The sequence below is a fragment of the Chanodichthys erythropterus genome, chromosome 8, assembly GCF_024489055.1.
Source record: "Chanodichthys erythropterus isolate Z2021 chromosome 8, ASM2448905v1, whole genome shotgun sequence".
In the NCBI taxonomy this organism is placed as follows: Eukaryota; Metazoa; Chordata; class Actinopteri; order Cypriniformes; family Xenocyprididae; genus Chanodichthys; species Chanodichthys erythropterus.
In genome coordinates, this window is record NC_090228.1 from 36805529 (window position 1) to 36822462 (window position 16934).

Below are 16934 nucleotides of genomic sequence, written 5' to 3' on the forward strand. Positions count from 1 at the left end.
AGTCAGTATTAAGAAGTAAAAAGTATTCAAGTATTTATCAGTAAAATTACACATATTACATACTGTACATACATAAATACCTTTAAGTGGAATGAATGACTGTGCTGTATGGTGTTGGCATCATTGGCATAGACCTATAGAGAAATAAAATATATTGATAACCACAATATCTTGTTATCATTGTAGTTCAATTAATTATTATAACTACAAGCAATGTAACAATATATTTGTAGCCTACCTCGTTTAGCTGATTATTTACCCTATAGGCTTTTTCACACTGAAACAACCTGGGGTAATGATTTTAAAATGTTTAAACCTAAAATCTTTCAGTAAAAAGTGTTTATCCACCTCATTCACCAATAAGATGCCAATACACTTAAAAGCTAGCTGAAATTTTACTTCAAGGACAATTGAAGTAATTTTGTACATATCATATATACTGTAATATTACACACAATTTTTGAATATAATTTAAATAAACATATACTATACTAAACTTAATTTATCAACTCAAATTATATACAATTTATCAGTATTTTATGAATAATTAAGAGAAATGTATGCATGTACAGATTAGTTATTATAGATATTAGATAAAAAATATAGATAAAAGTAATTCCCTATACTGGGATATAACATTTTTTTTAAAGAACAACTGTAATTAATTTAGCCAAACAAAACAGTCAAAGATTGACGCACAAAATTGAAAGGTTTTGAAAGAACAGATTAAAGATTAAACAGATTAAACAGATGATCTTCTGCCACTGCCACCCTCTCGGTCTGGAGCATAACGCAACCATTTTTTCACTGCCTCTGAAAACTCTGCCTTGGAAGCCTCTTTACCTTGTGGAGTGCTTCGCAACGCACCTGAAACAGTAAGGAATAAAATTTAACCCCTTAAGCCATTTTAAGTGTTGTTTTTTCTGAGTGACATATAAAAAAAAAAAAGTCCAAAGTAGCAAGGAGAGTCAAAAGGTTTGTATTGTTTGATAGAAAACATGGAATAACGAAAATGTGTGCACATCCAGAAAAATTTAGGCAGGTGCTCTATCAAATAAAGCACTTCAAAAATAAATGAAAATCGGCACACTGCCACTGTTGCTCCCAAAGATAAATATGAATAGATAAATTAAAATTTATCTTTGGGAGCAACGGTGGCAGTGTGCCGATTTTCATTTATTTTTGATAGAAAATTTATAAAACTGCTAATAAAAGTAAAAAAATAAAAGTGTGCTCAAGGGAGATTTCACATATTTTTCTAATTTGAGGTGGAATATCTCAGGAAGGAAATAAGGTAGGGGGATAATTTTGTTTAAGTTCCACTACATTGTGAGATGCATCTGGATTTAATTTTGTGGTGACAGCATAAAGTAGGCTATTCAAAAGTTACCGCATATGGAGCCAAGCCAAGCAAGAAATTCATAAATTATATTAAAAAAAATTATTTATTAGCAAATAACTTAGCACTACTAAGGAGTTACTCAAAACTGGCTACATGCATTTTAAAGTTCAGACTATAAGCTTCCAAATTACATTTATTTTGTATTGATCAAGGCAGCAGTTTTGAAAAACAAGATTTTTTTCGTCACTAGGTGATGCCTGCCGGTGATACACTCCGGTTTAGACTGATTACTCAGTCACTTCTTAAGAGTTGATCAAAATGGTTACATGCATTAAAAAAGCTATGTTTTTAGGCTTTAAAATGTTATCTTGAGTTATTGATAGTGTGAAATGCTCTTTTGGTGACCCAAGTGCTAAACCAGTCTATTACTTACGGAACATTATCTTTGAGAGATTTGAGGCCTCGAAGCTCCTCTTCTCACCTCGTCCAGCCCAGTTAAAAGAAGATGCCAATTTGTTTGTGAAAATGTAGCTTAACATTTTCCTTACAGTTTCATCTAATTTATGGCCGCCCACAAGAGTGTAACGACTCATCACTCTGATTGGGATCCATTTGCATGCTTTATATATAAAGAGAAGTCGTACAGGCAGGGTATAACAGGGGCAGACAGGTGTAACAGAGGCAGACTGAATCGTGGTCGAGATAACAGGCAAACAGGTCGGGACAGGCAGAAAGCAAACACAAAACGTAGTAACAGGCAAGGGTCGATAGACAGGCAGCACAGGATCAGTAACGGTAAACAGCAAGGTCAGTAACAGGAAATCAAAACAGGTAATAATGCTCAGAAATGTACGCCGGGGCAGAAACAAGACTTCGCGATCAGGGAGCGTGATGGAAAGTCCTTTATAGTCCGTGTAATGGGCAACAGCTGGTGTAGAGATTAGTCCAAGGTATGTGTTTCTGGGAAATGTAGTGTGTGTGTGTCAGTATTCGGGTGATGGCTCCCTCCGATGGCCAGAGGAGGGAATCACGGAGTTCGTCTCTGTGACAGAGCCCCCCTCCTGCGAGCGCCTCCTGGCGCGAGGATGTTGGCGATGCCGCGGTCTTCCTCTAGGACGAGGGGCCGGTTTTTCCGGATGGTTAGCGTGGAACTCTATCATCCGAATCGACCCAAGAACGTTCCTCCGGACCAAACCCCTCCCAGTCAACCAGATACTGGAGTGTACGACCGCGGCGTCTGGAGTCCAGCAGTTCGTGGACCTGGAAGATCTCCTCGCCATCGACCATGACGGGTGGGGGGCCCTGATCATCTGACCTCTCCTCCCCCTCCTCGCGGGGACCATCGGCAGGTTTTAGCAGAGAAACATGGAAGGTAGGAGAAATGCGGTAGTGATTAGGCAAAGCCAAACGGAATGAAACTGGTGTAATTTGACGAGTTATCTGAAATGGACCAACATACCTTGGACTTAGTTTCTTGCACGGGAGTCGGAGTCGTAGGTCTCTGGTTGACAACCATACCCATTGTCCTGGCTGACAGGTAGGCCCGGAGCGACGGCGGCGATCAGCTTGTTCTTTTTGACGACGAACAGCGTGTTGTAGATGTACATGTGCTCTGTCCCATGTAGCCTCGCTACGATTTAACCAGTCATTGATGGCGGGTACGTTCGTGGGCTCGCCGGACCAAGGGAATAGAGGGGGTTGAAAACCCAGGATGCATTGAAAGGGGGTTAGACCGGTTGCAGGCTTACGTAGAGAATTCTGGGCGTACTCCGCCCATAGGAGGTAACGGGACCAATCGTCCTGATTGCTGTTGCAGTAGGACCGAAGATAGCGAGTGAGTTCCTGGTTCATGCGCTCGGTCTGCCCGTTGGATTGTGGATGGTACCCGGAAGACAGGCTGACATTAATATTCAGGGCTTGACAGAAGGCTGACCATAAACGGGAAGTGAACTGTGAACCGCGGTCGGACACAATGTCCTCTGGTAGGCCATATATGCGGAACACCCATTGACATAGGTGCTCAGCGGTCTGCAAGGCCGTGGGTAGTCTGGGTAAGGGGATAAGGCGGCATGCTTTGGAGAAGCGATCCACCACAGTGAGTATGGTTGTGTTGCCCTCAGATGCAGGAAGATCGGTAATGAAGTCTACCGCAATGTGTGACCACGGGCGTTGAGGCACTGGTAGAGGATGCAGTAAGCCAGCTGGGAGTTGATGGGATGGTTTATTCCGGTTACAGACCTGGCATGCTTTGACGAACTGTGTGGTGTCCCTGGAGATGGAAGGCCACCAGAACCGTTCTTGTGCTAGATGGATGGTTGCGGTAATGCCAGGATGACCGCATGCGGGTGAATTGTGGACCATCTCCAGCACACGGCTGCGCAGGGCCAGCGGGACGTAGGTCCTCCCTGGAGGGCAGTCTTGAGGAACCTCGGTCTCTGAGTTGATCTGCTCCAGTTCCGTAATAATATCCCACTGTACAGGGGCAATGACAAGAGAAGAGGGCAGTATGGTTACGGGATCTTTGTTCTCTTGCTCACCTTCAAACTGGCGTGATAGGGCGTCTGCCTTGACGTTTCTTGAACCGGGTCGATATGTCACAGTGAAATCGAAGCGTGAGAAGAACAGGGACCAACGGGCTTGGCGAGGGTTCAGTCTCTTGGCGGTGCGGAGGTATTCAAGGTTCTTGTGATCTGTTAGTACGACGAATGGGTGAGTAGCTCCCTCCAGCCAATGACGCCATTCCTCGAAGGCCGCCTTCATAGCCAGTAACTCCCGATCTCCGACGTCGTAGTTCCTCTCCGCAGCATTCAGTTTTCTGGAATAGTAAGCACACGGGAACAGTTTAAGGGGGTTACCTTGTCGTTGAGACAGAATGGCGCCGAGGCCAGTGTTGGATGCGTCCACCTCGACAACGAAGGGCATAGATGGGTCAGGGTGATGCAGGATGGGTGCAGACGTGAAACGTTCCTTGAGCTGTCGAAACGCATTTCCAGCAGTGGGATTCCACTTGAGTTGGCTCCGTCCCTTCTTTATCATGTCGGTGAGAGGGCTGGCTATCATGCTGAAGTTACGGATGAACCGTCTATAAAAGTTAGAGAAGCCCAGGAATCGCTGCATCTCCTTGATGGTGCGGGGCTGTGGCCAGTTCAGGATGGTATCAACCTTCTTCTCATCCATAGCTACGCCCTCCGGGCTGATGATGTAGCCTAGAAAGGAGATGGAGGATTTGTGGAATTCACATTTCTCGGCTTTTGCGTAGAGCTGGTACTGAATAAGGCGTTTGAGCACCTGTCTGACCTGTTGGACGTGTTCCTGCATGGTGTCTGAGTAAATCAGGATGTCATCGATGTAGACAATCACAAAGCGGTTCAGCATGTCCCTGAACACATCATTGATGAACGACTGGAAAACGGACGGACTATTGACAAGCCCGAAGGGCATAACTAGGTATTCGTAGTGCCCAGTCGCAGTCGAGAAGGCGGTCTTCCACTCGTCCCCCTCTCTGATGCGGATCAGGTTATAAGCACTACGCAAGTCGAGCTTGGTGAAGACCCTGGCTGAGCGGAGCTGTTCCAAAGCTGCGGGAACCAAAGGCAGAGGATAGCGAAACTTGACTGTTATCTCGTTTAGACCTTGGTAATCAATGCAGGGGCGGAGACCGCCGTCCTTTTTACTCACGAAGAAGAAGCCCGCCGAGGCCGGTGACGTGGATGGACGGATGAAGCCCTTAGCCAACTCCTCCTCTATGTACTTCTTCATAGAATCTGACTCTGGCTGCGACAGCGGGAAAATACGGCCTCTAGGTGGTGTCGCACCTGGGATGAGCTCGATGGCACAATCGTATGTACGGTGAGGTGGTAATTGGGAGGCGCATTCCTTGCTGAATGCTATTGAGAGGTCTTGGTAATCTTCGGGGACTTGGAGAACAGGGATGACTGAGAGATCGCCATTCTGAATGGATCTGAGAGGAAGTGAGGTGACAGACGACAGACATTTATCAAAACAGTTCTTATTCCATTGAGTGATCTGACCTTCTTTCCAACAGATGACTGGGTTGTGTGTGCGTAACCATGGTAGGCCGAGTATAATTGATGAGGTAGAGGTGGGTAATACGTGAAATTGTATGGTTTCTGTGTGAAAGATGCCCGTCTGCATCGTAAGCTGCCGTGTAATGGAATGGACTCGTCCGGTTCCCAGTGGTCGTCCATCTATGGCTTCCACTGTGAGAGGAGAGGAGCATTTAATTAAGGGAATGTCGTGCTGCTGAGCAAAAGACAGAGAGATAAAATTTCCTGCAGCCCCAGAATCCAATAGTGCTATGGTATCTAGGCGATTGTCATGAGTCAGCAAAGTGACAGGTACGGAGACAGACATTTCAGAATTGTAATATGGGTTAGACTCACTCACCGAGCGTTGATCTTGTGGGCGAGTGCGTACGGGACAAGTGTTGCGCACATGACCAGGACTGCCACAATATAGACACAGGCGGTTAACCAGACGGCGATTTCTCTCCTCCTCCGAGAGATGATAAGCATTGACTTGCATGGGTTCGGGGGTATCTGGATCACTCGGTTGTGGAGAGCGAACATTCCGTCTTTGACCCGTTTTGCGGGCTCGCATGAGATTGTCGACGTGAATAGCGAGTTCGATGTACTGATCTAAACTCCTCCCTTCATCCCGACAAGCCAGCTCTGACTGTAACTCATGCGATAATCCTTGTCTGAAACAGACTTTCAAAGTGTCACTCACCCAGTTGGTCTGAGCAGCGAGCGTGCGAAAAGCCAGGGCGTATTCGGCTGCCGTCCTTTTGCCCTGTGTTAACTCCATAAGACGGTCTCCGGCACCCCTTCCGTCACTGGGATGATCGAAAACCTCCTTAAACTGTTGCATAAAGCGATCATATGTTGAGAAGGATGATCCATTCTCTCCCCATACAGCCGTTATCCATTCTAGCGCCCTCCCGGTTAATAAAGAACAGACAAAAGCAATCTTACTGGCTTCCGTGGGGTACAGGGCAGGTTGTTGGTTGATAAATAGAGAGCACTGCAGAACGAAACCCTTGCATTTAGCGGGTTCTCCGTCGAACTTCTCCGGGAGCGAAAGGCGAGTGTTGATCAGTGACGGCGTCCCTGCCGCGTGGTTAATGGCAGCTGCCGCGGCAGGTGGAGGGGACGCCGCTGGCGCGGACACCTGCAGACCTTGCAAAGCTTTTACCACTTCCTCCGTGAGTGAAGTAAGGCGATTGAGTTGATGCTGGTGGGCGGCTAGCTGACTGGCTTGAGCAGACATCGTGGCACACAGGTGGGCAAAAGCAGCTGGATCTTGCGGTGGCGAAGTCTTCTGTAACGACTCATCACTCTGATTGGGATCCATTTGCATGCTTTATATATAAAGAGAAGTCGTACAGGCAGGGTATAACAGGGGCAGACAGGTGTAACAGAGGCAGACTGAATCGTGGTCGAGATAACAGGCAAACAGGTCGGGACAGGCAGAAAGCAAACACAAAACGTAGTAACAGGCAAGGGTCGATAGACAGGCAGCACAGGATCAGTAACGGTAAACAGCAAGGTCAGTAACAGGAAATCAAAACAGGTAATAATGCTCAGAAATGTACGCCGGGGCAGAAACAAGACTTCGCGATCAGGGAGCGTGATGGAAAGTCCTTTATAGTCCATGTAATGGGCAACAGCTGGTGTAGAGATTAGTCCAAGGTATGTGTTTCTGGGAAATGTAGTGTGTGTGTGTCAGTATTCGGGTGATGGCTCCCTCCGATGGCCAGAGGAGGGAATCACGGAGTTCGTCTCTGTGACAAAGAGAAAGCTGGCAAATCTAATAAAAAGGAGATGAAACACAATATAATGAAACATATTTTAGAAAACTGAATAGGGGAAATAGTCTGGAAACATAAATATATTTCAACAAACATATATTTGTTTTTATTTTTTTTCATACTTATCTAGACCTGGAAATTAAATAAAATTCCATACTTTTCCAAACAGTGTAGGAACCCTGTTAAGCGTAATTACACAGACATACCAATCTGTTTTTTTCAGTCTCATCCATCCTCTCCAAAGCATCAAAATCTTCATTTGACTGTAATGGGAATGACAAGCTGCATTCAGTGTCTGGTGCAGGTACCGGCACTCCCTGCAAGCTCTGAAGCATTGCCCTCTGCTCCTTCAGTTCATTTTTAATGTCCATTAAAACTTTAAGGACATTGCGCTTGAAAGGAGACAACTCTAAAAATAAAGTAAATAAATAAATATATTAAGAGAGAGAAGCCTATAGTTAATTAATAACCTCTATTTACAGGTTTGCTGATTAATTTTTTTTTTTTAAAAAAAGGAAAAAAAAGGCTTTGATCTTTACCATTAACTGGTTCACTCAGTGTTCCTTGGTGTGCTCCACGGTGTGCGTCCCGGTGTGCTCCGTAGTGTGTGTCCTGGTGCCCTCCGTGGTGTATGTCCTGGTGTGCTCCGTAGTTTGTGTCCTGGTGTGCTCTGTAGTTTGTGTCCTGGTGTGCTCCGTAGTTTGTGTCCTGGTGTGCTCCGTAGTTTGTGTCCTGGTGTGCTCTGTAGTTTGTGTCCTGGTGTGCTCCGTAGTTTGTGTCCTGGTGTGCTCTGTAGTTTGTGTCCTGGTGTGCTCCGTAGTTTGTGTCCTGGTGTGCTCCGTAGTTTGTGTCCTGGTTTGCTCCCTGGTGTTTGTCCTGGTGTGCTCCGTAGTTTGTGTCCTGGTGTGCTCCGTAGTTTGTGTCCTGGTGTGCTCCGTAGTTTGTGTCCTGGTTTGCTCCCTGGTGTTTGTCCTGGTGTGCTCTGTAGTTTGTGTCCTGGTGCACTCCGTAGTGTGTGTGCTGTTGTGCTCTGTAGTTTGTGTCCTGGTGTGTGTCCTGGTGCGCTCCGTAGTGTGTGTCCTGGTGTGCTCCCTGGTGTTTCTCCTGGTGTGCTCTGTAGTTTGTGACCTGGTGTGCTCCCTGGTGTTTGTCCTGGTGTGCTCCAGTTGGACTGGAGGTGTAGTTCACTTGTCTCTCTGAAATAAATATGAACAAAAGAATTTAACAGGATTTTATTTAACATACTCAAATTCTGTGGTCAGCTACATAATTGAACAAGCATATAGAAGCAGCAAGCTTATTTAAAAATACAAGACAAAGATTACTGATATTTGATATATTTTATTCAAAATCTAGCCTAAAAATCTTTAAATTTCATTAGACCAAAAAGGATTTTACAGGATTTGTGGAGCTGGAAGTGCAATTCTAACAGCTAAATGTATGTACAATAATACAATATAAGAGGCAAAACATTTTTTAAGAATAACATTGAAACACATACCAAGTAAAGAAAGGCTAGAGACAGCTGGACTGGACTCAAAGCTTATGTCACTTTCTGAAATAGATATAAACAAGTAAAATTAACAGCAAATTTTCAAGACTCAAATTTCCTGTAAACATTTTTGTGTTCTCTGTTTTCTTTTTATTGGTTTTCTCGAAGTGACAACATGCTTAAATGATGAAAAGAAATGTGGTATAATGTTGCATGATCACCAAACAGCAATTTGTTGATTAAAAAGGTTTTGCTGCTGAAATTATGGTTAAGATGTCAAAAAGTGAGTAAAGTCAGATACACACAATTTACACACATTTTATTCAACCATAAATGAAGAAAAGTTTGTAAAATATTCTTTAATTTCATAAACTGAGTGGAAAAAAGTGTATTTTACCATGGCAGTCTGTATTTGTTTGTCTTGGGGTGTGATTTGCTGCATTCATAACTAAAAAAAAAAAACAAACAAAAACAAATCAGAATGAACAGGTCTTAGAGAGACTGAACCAGAGATGCTACTATAGAGTAGCCTCTAAATATTTTCACGTTTTGATCTATGACATAAAACACACCAGTTATAACCTGCTTGTGATTTTTTAAACCTTTATTGTGTCTTAAAAACGGTGATCGCTAATGTAACTGGTGTGAAGAATTTATTGATTTAATCTGACTTGTTTTGTTTATTTCCTTCTGTATTTGTATTATTATTTGTATTTTTTTCTTTTAAATTGGTTTATTAATGCTGTATATTTTTCCACATTATTAAAAAGATTGGTTTAGTGAACTTCACGAAATTTTGTTCCTATATTATTGTTCACAAGATATGTGAATATAACGTTAGAATAGCGGAACTTTTCTTTGGGAATTTGTTGGGAACGTTATCAGTGGAACACACCCGCGCGGTTTCCTCTTGCACGACATGCGATGAGGTTGATGACGCATGTGATTTTCGCTTTTCCCCGCAAAATATTCAGGTATGGTGATGTTTCTTGTTTAAAACGCATATTTGTTACTGGAAGAATGTGATTGACTAATAGTAACATTAGATTATGTAAGCTATGTTGAAAATAATTCATTTAATATGTTACTTGATTTAAATGATGTATGTCATGATGCTAACTAATTAGCATCGTATGCTTAGTGTGTCCCAGAGAGGGAGAAGCTGTCGTCCCGTTGCTCCACTGATTATTTCCCCTAATTACAGGTATGTTGCTCTGTTTCAGTTCTGTTTCAAAAAGAAAAGAGATTTAGTTGACTGATAATGAATGTATATGGTACAGACAGTGTGTTATGGGTGAAAAAATCGGATTGAATTGTTTTTGCTGTCTGTGACGCACTTTGTGCGGCCTGCACATGGTACGGTGCTGAATATATCCTGTTCATTCCATTTTTTTATATACGTAATGTGTGAAATATGTGGTATTTGTATGTATAATTGTTTATTTGCTTTATTATATGATGTTATATTGTATAAATACTTAATGTATATGTTAATAATGATATATATATATAGGTATTGTATATTTAATATAATACAACGTTACTAATTTTACTATACGCTATTGTAATATATTTATTGTAACAGAATAAGATTATTGATCTGATGTATTAAAAAAACAAGATATATTTTATAAGCAGTATATAGTTTATTTACATTTATATCATTCTTTTCAATTATTGTATATTTCTACTTGTGTATGAGTCCGATGACGCATGTGCTTTTCACTTCTACCCGCAAAATATTCTGTGTGTACCAGAGAGGGAGAAGCTGTTGCCCTGTTGTTCCACTGATTATTTCTCCTAATTACAGATTGAGTAAAGTGCTGAATCTCACCGAGTGGTCGTGTGGTCCTTGTATGTGTGAGAGTGACCGGTCCAGACACGCTACATAAATTTGGTGCTGTGACCCGGATGCGCCAGATCTGCTGCAGCTGATCGCTGGGGTTCGACAGCGCGGGATCACAACGCTAAGGATGTTCATTGTTGACGTTCTGGTGGTGGTGTCTGGACATTGAACTGAACTGAGTAACTGAACTCTCGTTTTACATTACACACACATTGGACTTTACACTTCGTGCACATTGAACTGTTTTCTGTTTTTGTTTATTTCCTCATTTCTGCTTGTTTAAGCATACAGTATTTGCGAGGTAGCCTAAATTTTCTTGTGTAAGTTTTTCATTATCTAAAATTCACAATATGGCCAAAAAGGGGATGGAACGAAGATTTAGTGACTCCACACATTGGCAGGGAGCATGGGTTGTTTGGGGTATCCGAGTCTGTAGTCGGAAAACCATGCATCTTGGTCTATGATTCTGTAACTGATCCGACCGTGCTTAAAACCATCTATGCGCATAAACCAAAGGAAGCAAAAGTGTAGGCGTAACCTCTGCAGCGTGTACTGCAAGCTCATCACGTGCTAAAACAAGTGAAGCTACAGAATTGGGCACTTTAGAGCATGTGCTGAAAACGCTAGAAACTGTGTTGGAGTGCTCAACCTTACGAACATCTTCAGCGATCAAAGCAAAGCAACGTCAGGAAGTTATCTGGATGACCTATGCCATTAACAGGCTTGAGTTGGTGTTCAGTAGGCTTATGCTGTGTTCACACCAGACGCGACTTTCGCGATTCGCGCGTAGTTGGACGCTTGGACATTTTGAGTTTACTCACTTCATTCGCGCGTGAAATTTACTTAACAACAGATGCGAATTCGCGTCATGAAAGGGGCTCTCCTGCTCCTTTATGTGTCCAAGACTCTTTCACTTCTTTCTGCACACTTCCTCTGAATAAACACGACTCGTCAGCGGGAAAATAGTTGTAAATTACAACGAATAAGGTCAATTAGTCGTCTTTAGTTAGCTTGTAGTCTCAATATGCATATATATAGATAGCTCAAATTAAGTAAAGACCGTTTTTTACAACTTACCAGATTGTCTGACCTCCTCACTCACTTTCTTCCAAGCAAGATCCTTTTTATTTTAGTTTCTATAAAAGTATGAAGATGTACAGCGACTATGATTTTGTCCTCCGTGTTGTTTCGGATTTTCTGCCTCAGCTCGCTACATCACATCACTACTAGAGCAAGCTCCTGATTGGTTAACGCGGCGCGAATTTTCGCCAAAGTTCAGATTTTTCAACTTGCGCGTTTTGTGCAAATCACGCGTCAAACGCCCGAAACGCTCAATTCGCACCGCAGGATGTCTATTCGCGTCTTTGCATTGACTTAACATATAAATCACTCGTGCTTAACGCTTCATTCGCGTCTGGTGTGAACGCACCATTAGAGAGCACGGTTTAAAGTTAGCACCTAAAAAGTGTCATTTCCTCCGGAGGGGCATACGGTTTTTAGGGCATGTCATTGACAGTTTAGGGGTAGCAACTGACCAAGTTGAGTCCTGGTGACTGGAAGGAGGAGCACAATAGGGCCTTCCAGCAGTTAAAAGCTGCTCTGATTAATTCTGTGGTACTCGCACATCCTGATTTCGGTTGCCCATTTATTTTGTCCACTGACGCGTCTATGGATGGTTTGGGGCCTGTGCTATCACAGGTCGCAGAGGGTAAGACGCTCGCTCAGGCAAAGTATTCTGCTCACTGATTAGAGTTTATGGCTTTGAAGTGGTCCATCTGCGACAAATTCAGCCACTGGCTGAAAGGCCATGAATTTGCGGTTTGGAGAGCCTTACAGTGCATTGCTTGAGGAAGCGGAGCAATTTGAGAGAGACACAGTGCAGGATTTGTTTAGAGGTTCTGAATTGCGGTTTTGATTACTTTTCGATTAATCGTCTAGCCCTAATTGTCCCATTGCAGGTGATGACAGGCGTTCACGATGAAGCAGGGCACCAGGGCCAAGGTAGAACTATGCACCTGGTCAGACAAAGGTTCTTTTGGTCTGGTTGGAACAAGACGTTTGTAAGTATTCAGTGCTGTAATTTGACACGACTGGCATAAGTCTTTCGTGCACGGTGGGCGGAGCCAACTAATCGATAATGAGAATCGTTGTTGATGATTTTCATTAACAATTATTATCGATTTTATCGAATAGTTGTTGCAGCCCTAGAAAACATCAAGTCCAATGGAGCTAGTATGGATTGATTTTTGGACCGCAGAAAGCTCAAAATGCCATAATGTGGACGTGCTGGTCGTGACTGACCATTTTTCTCGTATGTCTCACACAAAATCATTTTTTCCGGACAAGCAACTGTTACTCGTACATGTGAATGACAAGGCCTAATGTCGAGTCCTGTATTTAGTCTTAATGGGCCATGTTTCAGTCATCATTTCATGTTGTCTGACAACAAAACCAGAAAAATATGTAGATAAAACAATTTCATTTGGAATTTGGCTGTATTAAAATATATTATGTGAGCAAAAAGGGTAGCAGCAGAGAAGCAAATAAATGTAAAGGCCTGACACTTGGCAGAATGTGAATACAACAATGACATGATGAATATTCTAATTGGCGTTAGGGCTGGGTTTTCGATACAGAGACAATACTGATACCTTGACTTCGATACCGATACCTGAACGATACTTTTTTCTATACCAATTTTATAAAATCTGTTTTAACAAGATTACATTACCTCAAAAAATCTTTGGTTTTATATTTTAACTTTGTTGACTTTTTTTTCAGACTCAAAGACTCATCTCCTGAGCCACTGCAGGGAATAAAAAAGCACAAATGAACAAAATTTACCCAACACAATAAATCAGTGCAAACAGTTTTAATAAAGTTTAGTTTTCAATGCAAAAAATCAGATCATTTTAAATCACTCAGCAATTGTTGTTCTTCTTCAAAAAATTTATTATTATTAACTAGATCAAAGTGGAAGAGTGACGCACGTTTGTTGCGTCTTACCGTGAAATGAGAGTTCTGTGTCTTTATTAAAATCAACACATTAATGATTCATCTCTCATCCATCCGCAATTAATTGGAATGTTATTTTTTATTAATTGGCCCGACCCGCAGATTATCTGCAGTATGGCAGTATCAGGAGGATGCTGATACCCCTTTTTCCAGCAGAATTGTTCGCATTCTGGAGCCAGAGCTTGTTCCCGTGCAGGTGAATGAGCCTGTCACGAACCGGTTGCGTGTTTCCATATACGTGAGGGGCGAACGCTGATGTAAAGCTGCTGTGTGTTGTACCTGTCCATTCGGAGATAAAGTGAAAACGAAACCATTGATTCACTCGCCCTCTCGCACATAGGGTCTTCTCACGCGCATAGTTTTATATATTTAGATTTAAATATAAATAACAATGTAGTGCAACGTTACTTGTTCATCAACGAGACAGCGAAAGCATTTCTCCGCCCCCCCTCCCCGGCTCCATTCTGAGGTATCGAAATTTGGTACCGAATGACAAGACACTTTTCGATACTCGATAGTATCGAGGCAATTCAATCGGTACCTAAAAAGTATCAAGTTCGGTACCCAGCCCTATGTCATCTATTGACATTTAGCGACAGTTTCATCTGTTTCTTCATGTAATCACAGACGGATTCGATGATGGTGAGATCAGATTACTGTGTGGAGCACCGGCTGTTGTCAGACTCCTTGTGTATTCAAAAATCTCACTGGATTATTACAATTAAAGGGATAGTTAACCCAAAAATGAAAATTTGATGTTTATCTGCTTACCCCCAGTACATCCAAGATGTAGGTGAATTTGTTTCTTCAGTCGAACGCAAATGATGATTTTTAACTGCAACCGCTGCCATCTGTCAGTCAAATAATAGCAGTGGATGGGAACTTCAACTATAACAGTAAATAAAACTTGCTTAGACAAATCCTAATTAAACCCTGCGGCTCGTGACGACACATTGATGTCCTAAGACACGAAACGATCGGTTTGTTTGAGAAACCGAACAGTATTTATATCATTTTTTACCTCTAATACACCACTATGTCCAACTTCGTTCAGCATCCTGTTGGTGAGGTCAAAAAACGCGTTCTGATGACGGAAGTGATGTCTCGCCCATATACTTCAATGAGTGCGAGACATCACTGCCGCTGTCAGAGCGCGATCAGACCTCACTAACCGGAAGCTGAATGGAGTTGGACATAGTGGTGTATTAGAGGTAAAAAATGATATAAATACTGTTCGGTTTCTCACACAAACCGATCGTTTCGTGTCTTAGGACATCAATGTGTCGTCACAAGCCGCAGGGTTTAATTTGGATTTGTCTATGGAAGTTTTTTCGACTCTTATTGTTCAAGTTCCCAATCACTGCTATTATTTGACTGACAGACGGCAGCGGTTGCAGTTAAAAATCATAATTTGCGTTCGACTGAAGAAAAAAAGTCACCTACATCTTGGATGCCCTGGGGGTAAGCAGATAAACATCAAATTTTCATTTTTGGGTGAACTATCCCTTTAATGGCAAAATGAATGTTTGGAAATGTGAACGGATATTTCCTATTGACACACTACAGCAAAAGATATAAATAAATGGCTTAAAATCTTTTTTGGGGGGTTAAAATACTGATGTGCCTAAGACTTCTGCACAGTACTGTATGTGTGTAATGTTGATAGATGACGGCATATGCCAATTAGAATATTCATCATGTCATTCTTGCACATATATATAAAATATTGCATTAAAAAATAAAAAAAAATTGGCATTAAAAAGCATTAAATTAGATTTGATGAAACCTCCAGAAACCCTTAATTAGTGTGATTACCTGGAAAATTAATTATGGGGGCAGCTGCGAGGCAATTTTTTTTTGGTGCTATATCATCCTGTTCAGAATCATTCTCTATGAAATTCAGGAAGCGTGGATTAGGCCTGTAAAGTGAAACATTCATATTACTTCTCTATAGGACAACACATCAAACAATTATTTGATATTTATCATTGTTACCTTTTCTTCCTTTTTGTTCTTTCATCATGGCCCTCTTCGTCTGAAGTTACTTCCGATGTGTGGATATCACAGTCCACATACTTTTTTAGCATTTTCTGTGCTTTTTCTAGGGTTTCTAATAATAGAGATATAGATAATATTTAAAAATTGAGCAAAGCATGTATACTATCAGTGCATTGAGATTATAAAGATGTAATTATTTTTTAGCCCATTCTTACCACACTTTTTAAGCAGTCGAACAGGCTCCAAGAGTTTCCATTCATCATGTACAGGCTCTCTTCTCTTTACTGCTGTCTTTAATTTTGCCAAGTTGTAATTTGGCCAGTAACATTTTTGTCCAAAAACCCAATTTTCAGGGACAACATCTGTGCTTTTGTCAGGAAATTCGATCAGTGCATAACACTGCTTGATTTTTTCCATTATCTGGGAAAGATACAATTTTGTCAGGAGAAATGTTGACCCCATCTGTGATTAGTTCTGGGTTGCTGCGTGTTCAGCTCCCATACCCAGAACTAATCACAGTGGAGTTAGAGTCAGGCATGAATGTATTTATTTGTGAAAATATAATGATAAGAGTGGGTGTGGCATTGGGCCTTTTTTTTTTTTTTTGAGCAGGAAGAAAATATGTGATACCCTCTAATAAGACTGGGCGATATATCGCATGCGATTGTCACGCGCATTTCGTCAGTAAAGCCGGTTCCCTGATTACCGCTAAATCGCCATCACCTGCTTTCAAATGGAGCGGCATTTAATAGACAGAGCCGTAGTTCACTGACAAACCACGCAATATCGCGTTCATAATTACGGCTCTGTCTATTAAATGCTGCTCCATTTGAAAGCAGGTGATGACGATTTAGCGGTAATCAGGGAACCGGCTTTACTGACGAAATACGCGTGACAATCGCATGTGATATATCGCCCAGCCCTGCTCCCTAATCTCACAATGTTCAGTCACTTCAACCAACTTTCAAAGGGCTGGTTTACCCAAAAATTAAAATTCTGTCATAATTTTACTCACTTTCGTTCATCTTAGAAACACATATTAAGGTATTTTTAATGAAAGCTAAGAGATTTGTCACTCCACTGACAGTCCAGATAAGCAAAACTTTCTAGATTAAAAAATGTCATTGTAATATTGAAAAATCAATATAAATTAGAAATAATCAATATGAATCAAGAGGATTAATATAAGACTTCAGAAGAGACATGATTGCTATACGATGGACAGATTTAATTTAGCCATAATAAACATTGATTAAAGCACATGTACAGTGCATTGCACCCATGCATACACCAAAGTGCTTGCATGTGTGCGTAACCCACTAATGAGGTTTGCTTTAGTGTGTTTGAACTTTTAACAAACTTTGAAGCACTCCCTGTATGTTAACCAATGTTGACAATGTGAATAAAAGGC

The 16934-nt window shown here is 41.8% G+C and overlaps 2 protein-coding genes across 5 annotated transcripts in view; one reads left to right on the top strand and one right to left on the bottom strand.

The window, feature by feature from the left end:
- LOC137024850 (putative leucine-rich repeat-containing protein DDB_G0290503) overlaps positions 1–16934 on the top strand; it is a 95910-nt gene that overhangs the window by 34314 nt on the left and 44662 nt on the right. The window lies entirely within an intron of this gene.
- On the bottom strand, positions 743–16191 carry si:dkey-65l23.2 (uncharacterized protein LOC793688 homolog). The gene is made up of 8 exons (XM_067391599.1): positions 15739–16191; positions 15521–15635; positions 15341–15444; positions 8674–8727; positions 7712–8368; positions 7371–7581; positions 1776–1930; positions 743–867 (listed from the first exon to the last, which is right to left on the bottom strand). The coding sequence occupies exons 1-8, from the start codon at positions 15983–15985 to the stop codon at positions 743–745; spliced, it is 1668 nt and encodes a 555-aa protein (XP_067247700.1). The 5' UTR covers positions 15986–16191.

Coding starts and splice junctions, on each gene's coding strand:
- si:dkey-65l23.2 (XM_067391599.1), bottom strand. CDS start 15,985: ATGGGGTCAACATTTCTCCTGACAAAATTGTATCTTTCCCAGATAATG. Junction 8,369..8,673: donor CTCTAGCCTTTCTTTACTTG/GTATGTGTTTCA, acceptor TATTTATTTCAG/AGAGACAAGTGAACTACACC. Junction 868..1,775: donor TCTCTCAAAGATAATGTTCC/GTAAGTAATAGA, acceptor TTACTGTTTCAG/GTGCGTTGCGAAGCACTCCA.